Source organism: Nesoenas mayeri (genome assembly GCF_963082525.1).
Source record: "Nesoenas mayeri genome assembly, chromosome: 26".
Taxonomy (NCBI): Eukaryota; Metazoa; Chordata; class Aves; order Columbiformes; family Columbidae; genus Nesoenas; species Nesoenas mayeri.
The window spans coordinates 1,469,067-1,483,126 of record NC_137552.1 but is presented as its reverse complement, the minus strand read 5'-3'; the positions used below and the strand labels follow the sequence as shown (position 1 = coordinate 1,483,126).

Genomic DNA, 14,060 nt, shown 5'->3' with positions numbered 1-14,060 from the left:
CTGCAAAGCGAGGGGTAAACCCAAAACACAACGGCTGTGGTCTGAAGAGTCCCTGGACAGTGAGGTCCACACCACCACCCAGCTCTTCTCCTCCAGCCTTCCTGACCACACCATGGAGGAGCTGGACACCGATCTCCAGAGGCAAAACGACACTCAGAGACTGTTCACCCTCCAGAACCAAAGTGATGGGGTGTTTTTGCAGCTGGTGTTTCCTTGCCCCACCAGGTAGATCTGTTCCCTTCGCTCTCTCCCACCTCCAGCACGTTATGTTTGCTCATAAACACCCCCATGATGGAATGTCTTCCTTGTTCCCTCTTGTTCTCTCACCCTATTCCATTCTGCACCGGGTAGGAGCCAAGGCAGTTCAAGACCCTGTATTAATCAATGGGCTCAGGCCAATTGCATGAAGTTCAACAAAGGCAAGTGCCAGGTCCTGCACTTGGGTCACAACAGCCCCATGGACACTGCAGCTGGGGAACAGCAGCTGGAAAAGGCGCTGGGGGTGTTGGTGAGAGCAGCTGAACATGAGCCAGTGTGTGCCCAGGTGGCCAAGAGGCCACAGGATCCTGGCTGGTACCAGCACTGGTGTGGCCAGCAGGCCCAGGGCAGCGACCGTCCCTGTGCTGGGACCTGGGGAGGCCAAACCGCCAATGCTGGGGCAGTTCTGGGCCCCTCACACCAAGAAAACCCTTGAGGTGCTGGAGCGAGTGGAGAGAAGGGAACGGAGCTGGTGAGGGGCTGGAGCACAAGTGTGATGGAGCGGCTGAGGGACCTGGGGGGTTCAGCTGGAGAACAGGAGCTGAGGGGAGACCTTCTGATCTCTGAATTGCCTGAAAGGAGCTTGGAGCCAGGGGGGTCGGGCTCTGCTCCCCAGGAGAGCGCTCCCTGGCAGGCCAAAAGGGGCTGATATTTCATAGAATCAGAGAATCATTTTGGTTGGAAAAGACCATCAATCCAGCCGTTACCCCACCCTGTCCCTGCCCCATGTCCTGAGAACCTCATGTCCGTCTGTCCAGCCCTCCAGGGATGGTGACTCCAGCACTGCCCTGGGCAGCCTGTTCCAATGCCCCACAGCCCTTTGGGGAAGAAATTGTTCCCAGGGTCCAACCTCAACCTCTCCACCTCCCATCAGCTTCTCCTGCCAAGGGACACATCCAGCCTCTTGGGAAGGGGGTGAAAAGAGAGTGAGGATTTAACAGAGGAATACGTGACTGTGGCCACCGTGACTGTCCCATGAAAGCCCTTGCTGTGCCACGTTGGACCAGGTGCCATTTGACATGTTAAAAACATTCCTTGTGGTAAACAGAAAACAATCGGAGCTTCATCCCAACAGCCCCATGACAGACAATACTGGGAGTTCAGACAGTCACGATGCTGGAGGTGAATCATCTTTCTGTTTTACATCCCTACAACCTGTTAATCTTCCACGCTGAAACCACTGCAGGGAACAGTCAAATTGTGGGTCTCCATGCAGGACGTGCTTGGAGAAGCTGCCCAGAAAGACGTGGGACTCCAGATCTCAGAGCTCCGTCATATTGGCTGCACCTACCCTGCGAGACAAATCCACTTCTTGTGGTCGCTTTTCCCTGATTACCGTGGCCAGGGGACATTCTGAAGGCACAACCGTCACCTTTCCGAGGCCACCTGGTCCTTTTGGGGACGGCAGAGCTGTTGGACAAGACATCTTGACACTGGGCTGGGGAATGGGACAAAGTGCCTCCTGGGAGTAGGTGCACCCATAGTTCATCTCTGTGGCGCAGGAAAGCGGTGACACCCAACAAAAGCAGGTAGTTACTGCACTAATTACTGCCAGTCTTCCATCAACTGGCAATTATAGGAACTTACAGTAATAGGGCCCAATTATGGCACCTATTTGTAAAATTATAGTGCTCTGGCCCATGAATCCTGCAAATAAGCTGCTGCAGTTATACCAGAAACAATCAAGCAGCTGATATTTGTCACCACTTTCCTTCAAAGTGACAAAACCAATAATTAAATGAAGGTAGAATGGAGGGTTTACTATGTAAGCATTTATGTATTCAACAGGAGTACCAATCACCACCTTTCAGAAATATGAGTCCAACAGCATTTGTAACATTTTTATTCCAAATTGCCAACAAGAACATTTGACAGAACCTAACTTGAAAATAATCCTAATTTTGCACAGTAGTCAACATGTATTTTACATTGGTGAAAGTTCAGTATTTTGAGGAACATTCTTTTCAAAACGTGAAAGGCATTAAATTCTTTCTAGACAAACACCATACCTGGTTTCTTAAGTGTTTTGTGTTTGTACATTTAGATCCTGTTTGTACTTTGCACCCCTTTTCAGAAACATACCGCTTGATCCAAACATCTACACAGTCCCAAATGTGTATTTTTTGTGATTAGGAGCATTCCTACCTCCCCACACCTCCACAACAAAGTTACATTAGAGCTCTCAAACATATTTTAAGTGTTAGAAAACTATAAAACTCTGCTGGAAACTACACAAATACTTAAGTACATCCTTTAAACTTCACCTGTGTGGCATTCTATGTATTGCAGTGAATTCACAGAGGATTCCTCGTTACCATATGGCTCAAAGCACCAGGCACCCACATGACAGGGGTTCAGGTTTGAAGCTGCAAAGGTGCGATCGGGACGTTTTCTAGGAAGGAGACAGAAGCCTCTACAGATGACAAATGTAGTTTGAAACCCAAACTGTCCACTTTACATACCCTATGTGCATAAACGCAGACACCGACAAGATCAAAAGCAAAATGTAAATGTGCATAGAAATACTTCTAGTTTTGGCTGATCCAGATGATATTAATTAAACATTATGCAGTAGGAAGTCTCAGCTGCTTTACGCACCAGAGAAACCCTCAGAATTTACTTTACGCTCTCCAGGCACTAACAGGCCCTCAAATGTGCGTTCACCAGCTACAGATGTTGTGAGCACAGCTCACCCCAGTGAACATTTTCTGCGCCTCCCCAGCAAACAACCAAATGTTCTCACAAGCATCCCGTAAAAGTCCCACAGAAATCGCTCCAGACACCCTATAATTATACCTGAAAGCGGGAATATGTAGTGCTGCTTTGTAGGTGCAGGGTTCAAATTCCTAGAAAAATTCCTCTGGTATTTGGTTCCTGACCTTTGCTGAAACGGGACTATAATAGTTCATACCACACCAAGGCCTGAATTCACATAAATCTGCCATTTTACAGAGCACTGCAATCCCTAGGTATAATTGCAACCCTTTGTTTAATTAGCACAAAACATCTTAAGTACAAACTCTGAAGGGGCCTCTTTTGCAAACGCACGTGCTAAGGGACAAGATTTTAGTGATACATGCGACCTCATGCTGTTCTGCTCCCCACTATCGCTTCTATAATTAGGAACCTAATCAGACCCCACCTCCTCTACTTAAAATCACCCCCCTTCTCCACGCCTGCCACTTAAAACTGATACCAACTTCAAAAGAGCTCTGCCTGCCCAGATCACTGGAGCAAACAAACAACTTTGCAGATCATCAGTGCTGCCATTTAAGAAGTGACCTGACCTGACTTGCCAATTCCTGTCCAAGGAGTGAGGATTTCCAAGTTGGCGTTGCATAAATTGATCAGCCCATTTACTCAATAACAGTAACAACGCTCACCAAATGAAGATTAGGTTAATTTGTGAAACAAGTGCTTGGGAGAAAGACTTGGCAACCAAGGGTAGTTTTTAAAACTCAAGTTTTGCAAAAACATGTCATGCAGCAACAGAGTCCTGCCATTAGGTCCAGGGAATATCTGCTCATTGCAGGAGGTCTATGGTCTTGGGAACAGAGTCACTGAGTCCTGGGAGGGAACGAACATCGGGGAGAAGAGACACTCACACTCCAAACTCTGAAAAGGACAAGACACATTTTTAGCACGAGATGGAGAAAAACACAAGAATTTCCTCCACTGCCTCAAGCAAGAGTGACCTATGCTGATGTAGCACTTGGCAACAACACTTCTCAACAACTGACATTTCAGTTCGGTTTGGCAAATTCAACCTGACCCTATGGCACTTACACAACTGTGCAGAAGCCCTGACTGCAAAGCCCAGGAAGTACTGGGTTTAGTTGCTCCAACTGCCAAACAAGACAGTCATTCCTCAAAGCACCTTTAAGTTTTTGCTTTGCTGTTAACGGCAAAGAACAGTCTGTGATTTCAGCATCAGGCACTTCAGCAGAAGCAGCTCCCTCCCTCCCTCCCACCTCCAGATGTAGCCTGATCGTTTTTTCCGCAGTAGTGCAGGTTTAAGCAGGCCCAGTTCAGCCCTGCTCTGAGCTGGCTGTGTCTGACGGTGAGCAGAGCTGCACAAAGCAAGGAAATAATTTGGTTAAGTGGGGGGGTGGGTACATGGAGGTGAAAGGGGTTAGTGAGGGCGGTGTGGAGGACTTGTTTAGAGAGACAAAGTGGCTCTACCCTGCACTGGAGCAGCCTCACCTAGAGCACTGTGTGCAGGTCTGGGTGCCACGGCATAAAAAAGATATAAAGCTACTGGAGAGTGTCCAAGAGGAGGCTACAAAGTTGGTGAAGGTTTGGAGGGGAAGCCGTGTGAGGAGCGGCTGCAGTCCCTGGGTTTGCTCAGCTGGAGCAGAGCAGACTGAGGGCAGAGCTCATGGGCTGCAGGTTCAGCAGGAGCAGGAGGGGCAGGGTGAGCTCTGCTCTGTGACAGTGACAGAGCCCAGGGAACGGCAGAAGATGAGCCAGGGAGGGTCAGTGGGACATGAGGAAAAGGTTCTTCACCCAGAGGTGCTGGACACTGAACAGGCTCCCCAGGGAGGTGTCACGGCCCCAACCTGACAGTGTTCAAGAAGAGACTGGACAACGTCCTCAGACACACGGGGTGACCTGTGGGGTGTCCTGTGCAGGGACAGGGGTTGGAATCCAGGATCCTGTGGGTCTCTCCAACTCAAGACATTTCCTGATTCTATGTGGGTGTGGGGCTGTGTAAGTCAGACCACTGTAAAGAATATGAAATAAAGAATACAGAGGATGCTTCAAAGAAAGGATACAGAGTATGATCCAAGCATCAGATGCCCTCAGAAGGCGCTCTCAAGGAGGCAGGTGTTATACACCACTCCTCTGGTCCATGCAGTGGTGGCCATGAAGCAACGCTGCAGCCAGAGGTGTCAGCAGCTGCCACCACCTTCAGAAGTCACAGTGCCAATGCCACACATCTAGTACTTACAGCCTTTCCATGATGCAGAGTACGGGAAGGACCCAGGGGCACGGACTTTCGAAGGCAAGCAGTTCTTTTTTTCAAAGGTGGCACTGGAACTGAAAGACTTTAGTTATTTCTCCTGACAAATGCACTTGCTCAAATTTATGCATTTTGTTATAGCATGGAGGGGAGCAGGGACACAAGGGGATGGTACTTTGCCACTTGGAGGTGGTGGTGCTTAGAAGAGCGACGTACGCTCTAAACACTAGAAAGTTTTCCAAAAAGTGTAAAAAGTGAAATCAGATGTCTTGCTGTGGAAGGAGAGGTTTATCATGTCTGAGCCCATACAGAACTGCAGAGCTGTCAGGTGCAGGACGGCCACTGCATATGGGCTTAGACAGACCCTAAAACACGCTGTGGCAACTCTGGTTTTGTCACCAGATCTCGTGCACAGCCTGCAACCATGATCCACTGTCGGATCAGTGCAACCTGTCAAGACAGCTCCATTCAGTTCACCGATGGCCATTAAGCTCCTCGCTCCCCCAACCCCAAACTGCGTTTATGCTTTGCAAAGGGCAAGAGGAGGGGATTTCTGCTCACATAGGGCCCCAACAACAGCACAGTCTAAGGTGACTGGAGGTCACAAGGGACTGCTTGCTGACCAGAGAAGCTCAGCGACTGTTTGAAAAGGCTCCAGATGAAGGTTCCTGGCCACATTTCCAAAGCCAGCACAAAGGCTCAGCACATTTCTCCCCTGTACATTGGCCAGATATCCAGCAGGAGTTGAACGCAGGCCACGGTCAGGAAGGGCACCCTGCCACATGCAGTATCTGCGCTCCTGAATGCTTCTTTCTCTTGCACGGGTCAGTTATATCCGAAAATGAGTGACACAAAACCAGCATCCTAAGAACGTTCTCTGTTCATCCGCACCCACTCCTCCCAGAGTTTGCACAGCAGCAAAGTCAGCCTGTGTCCGGCCATCCAGGCTGGGAGGAGGCTGCAACATTCCTCTACACAAAACACTGTTGTAAAGAATCAAACTCGCACTCGTTACCTGTTTATGCCAGAATTGGTCATGCCCCAAATGAAAGGAGGATCTGACTGTTCCAGCGACTCTGCAAAAGGAAACAGATGTTGTGGCTCCGAACTAAGAAACTCCAGCAACCACCATCAGATTGTGTCATATTTGCACATGATTACAAGTTGATCTAATGATGAATGTGTCATCTTCACTGTCATTAACTGAGGAACATAAACATTGTCATCATTGCACATAAAGGACAAAAGCCTATATGGAAAGGGGCAGGTGTTTAGGAATATATAGCAGGGAATGGCAGAAGATGAGCCAGGGAGGGTCAGTGGGACATGAGGAAAAGGTTCTTCACCCAGAGGTGCTGGACACTGAACAGGCTCCCCAGGGAGGTGTCAAGGCCCAACCTGACAGTGTTCAACAAGAGATTGGACAACATCCTCAGACACACGGGGTGACCTGTGGGGTGTCCTGTGCAGGGACAGGAGTTGGACTCCATGATCCTGTGGGTCCCTTCCAACTCAGGACATTCTATGATATGCTTCCATGTCAGTTATGACAGGCATGTTGAATAGTCCTCTATATCAAAAATAGCCCGCTGGGGGCAGAGATCTGTTTTTTCAGGAATGAGCATACACAAGGTGTCCTACAAGTGAGACCTCCGTGAACAGCATCCCCGGACTCACCCTGTCCCAGTGGAGTTGAAGGACAGGACCAGGGAGAAGGCAGCAGTGTGGCAGATGGAGAAGTTCCTCACCTGTTTCCCAGTCTTCGTCGCAGGGAGGTGCCTGCCATGTGCTCACAGTGTTCATCTGCTCTCTCTGGGAGCCAGAGGACTCATTCACTTCAGGAAGAGAGAAAACGCAGTGATTAGCAGTAAATTCCACTTCAGAAGCATTACAGAATCACAGAATGTTAGATCACCCAGTGCAATCCCCCCATGGAGCAGGAACACCCAGATGAGGTTACACAGGAAGGTGTCCAGGCGGGTTGGAATGTCTGCACAGAAGGAGACTCCACAACCCCCCTGGGCAGCCTGGGCCAGGCTCTGCCACCCTCACCAGGAACAAGTTGCTTCTCACATTTAAGTGGAACCTCCTGTGTTCCAGTTTGTACCCATTGCCCCTTGTCCTGTCACTGGTGGTCACCAGAAGAGCCTGGCTCCATCCTCCTGACACTGCCCCTTTCCATATTGACCCCCATGAATGAATCACCCCTCAGTCTCCTCTTCTGCAGGCTCAAGAGTCCCAGCTTCCTCAGCCTTTCCTCATAAGGGAGGTGCTTTAAGTGCTTTGGATCAAGCTGCAAAACAGCTCTTGGCTTTAGAGGAAACCCCACACGATGCAGGCACATTAAGTACACCCAGGAGCCAGATACTGATCTGAAACTGAGCAACTTTGAGTTCATCTTTTTCAATGAACAGAAGACTCTGCCCCCTGGAACTCTGTGGCAGGAATGCTTGAGTTTAGAGGAAACCTGCTCACACGGACGCAGGCATTGCTGCCAGCCCTGGTGCAACTCTACAGAAGAGAGAAAACCATCTCTTTGCTCTGCAGCGTGGCAATAAAGAGCCACCACAGGGGGTGGAGAAGACACTACGTAGTACAGGATACCTTCCTAAATATTTTGGGGGTTTGGGGCAGCCCCTTCACTTTGTCTCATTGGGTAGGAGACTGAAATCTGAATTGTATGGCAGATGAAGCAAGTTCAGCAGCAGAGCACCCTGGAAGAGGAGCTGCCCTATCTCTTGGTGGGAGAGACGTGCTCAGGTTGCCCAGGAGGAGAAGAGCTGTACGGGTTCCCAGAGCTTAGACACGTGTTTGGCAGAAACCAACTCTCCCCATGGCACCAGTGGTCAAGCCCCAAAGGGAGATCAGCTCTACAAAAAGAAGAGCCTGTCCTTCTGGTCATCAAAGCATCCCAGCTCCTGCTGGAGGAACTTCAGTGTGCACCATCTAGAGTACAACCTTTTTATTCAATAAGCCTGGTAACCAAATAACTACAAGGCTTTCCAGGAGCACCTGCAATATTCACATGAACCTACCCAGTGAATCAAAGCAGGACTCAAGTTTTCCGAAAGCTGCTGTGTCACACAAAACTACAGGCAATAATTTGACTCTCACTTTTTGTTTGTTCTATGAGCAATACTTACCAACAGGAGACCTCAGTCCCCAGGATGAACAAACATCTCAGAGCACGGGTGGTTCTCTTACCTATGTCTTGCTCAATGAACCCTTTGTCATTGCACTTCTTTATGTGATCGCTGAGGTCAGCCTGAGGAACCAGATGGCGAGCGTTGAAGGGGCATGTGGCCAATTCCTTTGCAACTTCAGGATAGCTCTAGAGAAGGGAAAACCAAAAATCATGTGCTATATCTCTCAAGTTCACTTACGTTTTGCTAATCCATAGAAGAAAAAAATCCAAGGATATTTCTGATGTTGCTTTAAATAAAAAGTAAACAAAAAATGGCAATACATTGTTCAGACACTTACTAAAAACACAAAGGAAATAAAAGTTACTGTTCTTTAAATCACAATTCAGTGAGAAACGAGCCGGCTGAAATGAAATATGCCCTCAGCTAAACTCCCTACGCTGGCAATACGGCTGCATGGTTTAAATCACAGATGAAACTATTTTAAACACAACAGGAGAGAGATGTTAGGCAAATCCAAACGATGGAGATATTTTAAAAACAGGCACGAAGGCAGAGAAATTCCTTAAACCTTTCGAAACGGCGAGGGTGTTGGTAGCATTCCACCTGCAGGCTTTGGTACTTCAGGTTTACTGTTCAAGTAAAACTTGATCGCACAGGTTCCACTGGCAGCGCTCAGCTGTCGCTACGGTAAATTATTAATAGTTGGCCCGCTGCAAATGATGCAGCATTTACTGGGAAAGGCACAATTTACCACTGTCCCAGTGCTGACCTGGTTCTGGCTGACGCGGCTCCGCTGGTCAGGGACCAGATTGGCACCCGAGGCAGAAATGCCTCGTACAGATGCTGCTCGAGGCAGCGGCTCCTCCACCACTGATACACGACTGCTGCACAAAGCGATGGGAAGCCGACGCAGGAGGAAGCGTTTAAGTGGATTTTATGCAAAGGGAATGCAAAGGGAATTCAACAAACCACCACGCGAAAAGGATAATCTCTGCCTAGGTGCTTGCCACTGCGAATAATTACGCAGTGGCGTCTTCAGATAGATCAGATGATAATCCTCAAAACCTTCTGCTAATTACTTACAGACACCAACTGTGTCTGATCGCTCACCTCACCCTCCTAACCAGGTAAACTTGCCAAAACTGTCTGGTCATCAGTTATGCAAGTTAAGGACAAAACCAACATAGTTAAAAGTTTACTTGCCAACATTGTTCACCCAGCTCATTCTCGCCAAAAATTGCAGAGGGTCAACAAGGAAAATTTCAGCCCCTCATATACTGGAAAGATAAAAGATGGAGAGGGGAAAAGAAACAAACCTCTCTCATATGTGCTGAGCTCAGGATGTGCAGTTTCTGCCAAATGTACATTAAACAGTTATATAGGAGAAAAAACAACACCACCACCAAACAAACAAAACCAACCAACCAACACTGACCCTCCCGCCCCGCCATAAAAACAACAAACCCAAACCCTGCTATGCAGTTGCATTTCCAGCACTTCAAGAATGAATTGCAGCATCACAACATGAGCAAGAATGGATGCTCATAACTCAGACTGAGTTATCTTTTCAACTTCAAAAGGAAAAAAAAAATGTATATGAACTTGTGTGAGCTGCTGGAAGAGACCAGAATTTCCTCCCTGACCTACCATGAACAATCTATCTCCTTTCAACAGGGTCAAATTAGTCTTGGGTGAATGAATATGTACTTGAAGCTATTACTAAACAAATAAAAAAGTGGTATGAAATAAAGGCCAAACAAGGCTATTTGTCAGGAACTTGCTCCAGACAGAAAATGCAACAAGAATGAGAACGTGCATGTCATTTACATGCACAGAATTCCTCCCGTTCGGTGCCTTGTCCTGCAGTCCCGCTTACCTTCCGACACTTCACAAGGTGGTAGGGGAACCGACAGGCTCGTATTTGATGATACTTATTATATGGACACTGTATTAATCGCTCTGGATCCAAAGCATCTAGTAGAATGGAAGAACAGAGAGAGAGGGAAAAAAAAAATAACGAACAAATGAATTAAGAGACAAGATCAAGCATCAGCAGCACAGCAAAGCTGGAAAAAAACCCACCTCACCACCACATCAGGGCTGTGATCTTAGGAAGTTAAACCAGTTGTTCTTATTTTGAAACCATTCAATAAGGCTGGTACACGTTTTGCATAACCAAACAAATTCATTTTGAAGTTTGCAGTGACTGGGATGTTGGTGAAAACAGAGAACAGCCAGCAGCACTGAGCATAATAACTCTTTACGTTGCTGTGTTCAGTAGGTCACCACGCTCCCTCCGAGCGAACGAGGACAGCAGAGCTTTACCAGCCATCCCAGAGGAGAATCAGTGGGACGAGCACACACCCACCAGTGCCCTCAGGAGCATCCTCAGTCTGAACCAAGACTGTTTTTGATCAACAGCTGGTTTTTCTGGACAAAGAACACCAGGCAATTCAGCGTGTCCGCCACAGTGACTTCGAAGTGAAATTTTTCATAAGTCATGCAATTATTTAAGAGCTGAGGAGTTACTAAACTGGCTAAACCACCTGAACCCTGGAGCAGCATGAGTGCATGCAGACATTATATAAACTCTTATTCATCTATATTTTAATATATTTTACCTATAAATGTTAATATATATATAAAAACCCCACATTTCCATATTCTCAGTGAGGCAGAAGGAGACACTGGTCTCTGCTGCCTGTGGGTCTGTTTGTGGGGTACACGTAAGGAGCCATTGAAGGAGGAATGTTGGTTTTGCAACTGTCCATTTGAAACCTGATAAAGACTGAGATACATCCGGCAACCAGACCCTGAATGTAAAACAAAGCCTCTTAGAGCTAATTAAGGAATGCAAATTGATTCCTGTGGTTAGAAGTTAAGCTGGGGGAAGGTTTGCAACACCTAAAATGGAAGTAAATAAATACTGGGAGGGGGTGGTTGGAATTAGAGTAGTGGGACAGGTAAACTGAGGCAGGACACCTGGGAACTGTCGGATAGTCTGCAAACCCTGCAATACCCAGCCAGAGGGCTACAGGGAGGGAATTTGCAGCTGGGATTTGGGGGGGATACAAGCAGCGGCTTTTTGCCCTGTTTCATGTGCCACCATTACGTAGAACACCTGGTCTGGCAAAATCGTTAATAAAATTTGCTTTACTGAGAGATCCTGCCTGAGCCTGTTATATTGGCAGGGTGATCGTTCCCTACAGTACATAGGGAGCCAGCCGGGCTTTTCCCACCCTTTCTGCTCTGCCAATCTTTTTGCAGCAGCTTTTAGTGCATTTAGGATTAGATTACACAGCAGCTTAAAGAGATCTCAGTACCAGCTGCTGCCGTTCAGCCTCTCTCCTGCCATCACACCCCCTTCTCTTACCCATGCAATGGTGCTCAACAGCCAGGTCGAGATACCCTGTTTCCCTGAAAATAAGCCCTAGCATGATTTCTCAGGATTTTTGAGGACGCTCGAAATATAAGCCCTGCTCCAAAAATAAGCCCTAGTTACAGTTCATTAAAAAGTCAATTTAAATAGTGTCCACGCAGCTATACGTCGAAAAAAAGTAAGCACCTTTTGGAGCAAAAAATTGCCTTATTTTCAGGGAAACAGGGTACATACCCGCTGCTGCTGTTCGGCCTCTCTCCTGCCATCACACCCCCTTCTCTCACCCATCCAGTGCTGCTCAGTTGTCCCAATGGCCACGTTGGGGACAGATATGAACCCAGTGGCTGACGGTTAGTTGAGATGTTGCTCCACAAGTCACAGCTTCATGCTGTGAACCACTAAGAAGGAAGGACGGAAGGAAGGACAGACTTCATCCTTCTTTCATCTCAGCTGTTCAGAGCTGTCAGCTCTATGAGCACCTCTCACCTCCATTAGCCAGCTCAGGCCATTTGAACAGCCAAAAACTAGAGAATTCTTCATTATTAAGAAGGATTGACAAGCTTTGGACTGGTTCAGCCATCGCAGAAGATTCAGAGGGGTTTCCTCTCTCTGAGCTGACTCAAGACAAGATCAGACTGCGAAAAATACAGTTGTGATTCGTGCTAAGATGTTTAATGTTTACAGATATAACCAAATGAGGCACGGACTCTGAACCTGGAGAAAGGAAAAGGTGGTTAAGCTCCATGAAACTTCTATATGAAGTTATATTGACAGAGGGAACTAACATTTTAAGGGTTAACTAAAACTTATAATGGGTGCCTACTAACTAACACTTTAAGGCTTAGTCACACAATAAATGCTTAATTTAGAGCTTTATGTTAAGAAGAACAGAACCCCATCGAATGCCAAGATAAGAAGTTTTACTGCACCTAGCTGTAAACTTGAGGAGACAAGATAACGAAGATTTACAGCAAAAGGGGGCGCCAGTCTGGTCTCAATCGACTTGGCAGCTTGGGTCCCAGTCAATTCAGCATAATGAGCCTAAGGTACAACATTCACTGTGACGAAGCTGAAGGAGCTTCATCCAAAGACCCCTCCTCAAATTCACCAAGTGGCACTACGCAGGCACAACAGGGGAGGGTCTATGGAAATGGCTCTCTGAGACTCATTTTAATCAGAAGCGGGGAAAGGTTATGAATATGTAGAGGCATTCCTGGGGTCATTATGAATATGTGATACCTTACTGTATTTAAGCACAGCTCTTATTGTTTAAAGGGGTGCGTGTTGGGCGGAGCGAATCCCCGCGCACCCAGCGCTGTTTTGCTTATGCTCTAATGAACACGTGTTTAAGGAATACAAGGAATTGGATTAAATGTTGTTTATCTATAGAAAAAGCGTTAAGTTATTAAGTTATTAAGTTATTTATTTCAAGACCAAGCGTGTTATCAATAAAAGGCAACAGAAATGAGCGGCAGAGCAAGAGGAAAGCCGTCGCCACAGTCTATAAACCAGCAAACACAAAAATAAGCCAAGAGATGCAGTTAACACAAGGCTGCAATGTGCAAAGCCTCCCAGACACCACAGCAAGGCCAAGTGCGACTGCGAGCGGCCCCGGCCGCGCTCCATGGGGACACAAACCCGCACAGCCCGGGGGCGCGGGGCGGCTGAGGCGCCGGCCCCGGGCGGGACGAACACTCGGAACACTCGGCTGCTTCGTTCTGATACTTCCTAAAAGCCAGACCCCATCCCCACAACTGCTGTGGTAACCACCTAAAACACTGGCCCGGTTCAAATAACCAGAAACCCGCTGGAGCTTTCTTGAGGCACACGGGGATGGAGACAGACCCGCTGCAGGCGGCCGCCTTTCTTCTTCCCCCTTCCTCCCGCGACATCGCACCCCGAGCCTCACCGAAGTCATCCTCCAGCTCCATGGCGGACGAGGACTCGGAAAGGGCTCGGAAAGGATTCGGACAAGGCTCGGACAGGGCCGGTCTGAGGCGGGTCCGCCCTCACAGCGCAGGGCCCGCGCCCCTCAGCGCCCCCGCGGCCGTTTCCTGCCAAGCGCCCCGCCCCCTGAGCCGCCGCTCGCCCCGCAGCTGTTGCCGGGGCAACGCCACGGGCGCCATCTTGTGCGGGCCCGGAGCCCCGTCCCTGCAGGATAAACTGAGCATGGAGTGGTTTGGGTTGAAGGGACTTTTCCCAACTCCTCAGGGATATCTTCATCATGTCCAGCTGTGGCCCCTCAGTTCCAGCAGGACAGGGAACTGCTGCAGAGAGTCCAGCGCAGCCACCAAGATGCTGCAGGGAGTGGAGC

The 14,060-nt window shown here is 48.2% G+C and overlaps 1 protein-coding gene across 1 annotated transcript; it reads right to left on the bottom strand.

Moving 5' to 3' along the window:
- Positions 1 to 3,781: 3,781 nt before the first annotated feature.
- On the bottom strand, positions 3,782 to 13,677 carry LOC308049842 (gametocyte-specific factor 1-like; the record flags this gene model as incomplete). The annotated part of the gene is made up of 8 exons (XM_080359712.1): positions 3,782 to 3,825; positions 4,230 to 4,328; positions 5,210 to 5,298; positions 6,237 to 6,297; positions 6,970 to 7,056; positions 8,426 to 8,552; positions 10,244 to 10,341; positions 13,656 to 13,677. The coding sequence occupies 8 exons, from the start codon at positions 13,675 to 13,677 to the stop codon at positions 3,782 to 3,784; spliced, it is 627 nt and encodes a 208-aa protein (XP_080215838.1).
- Between the last annotated feature and the right edge of the window lie 383 nt (positions 13,678 to 14,060).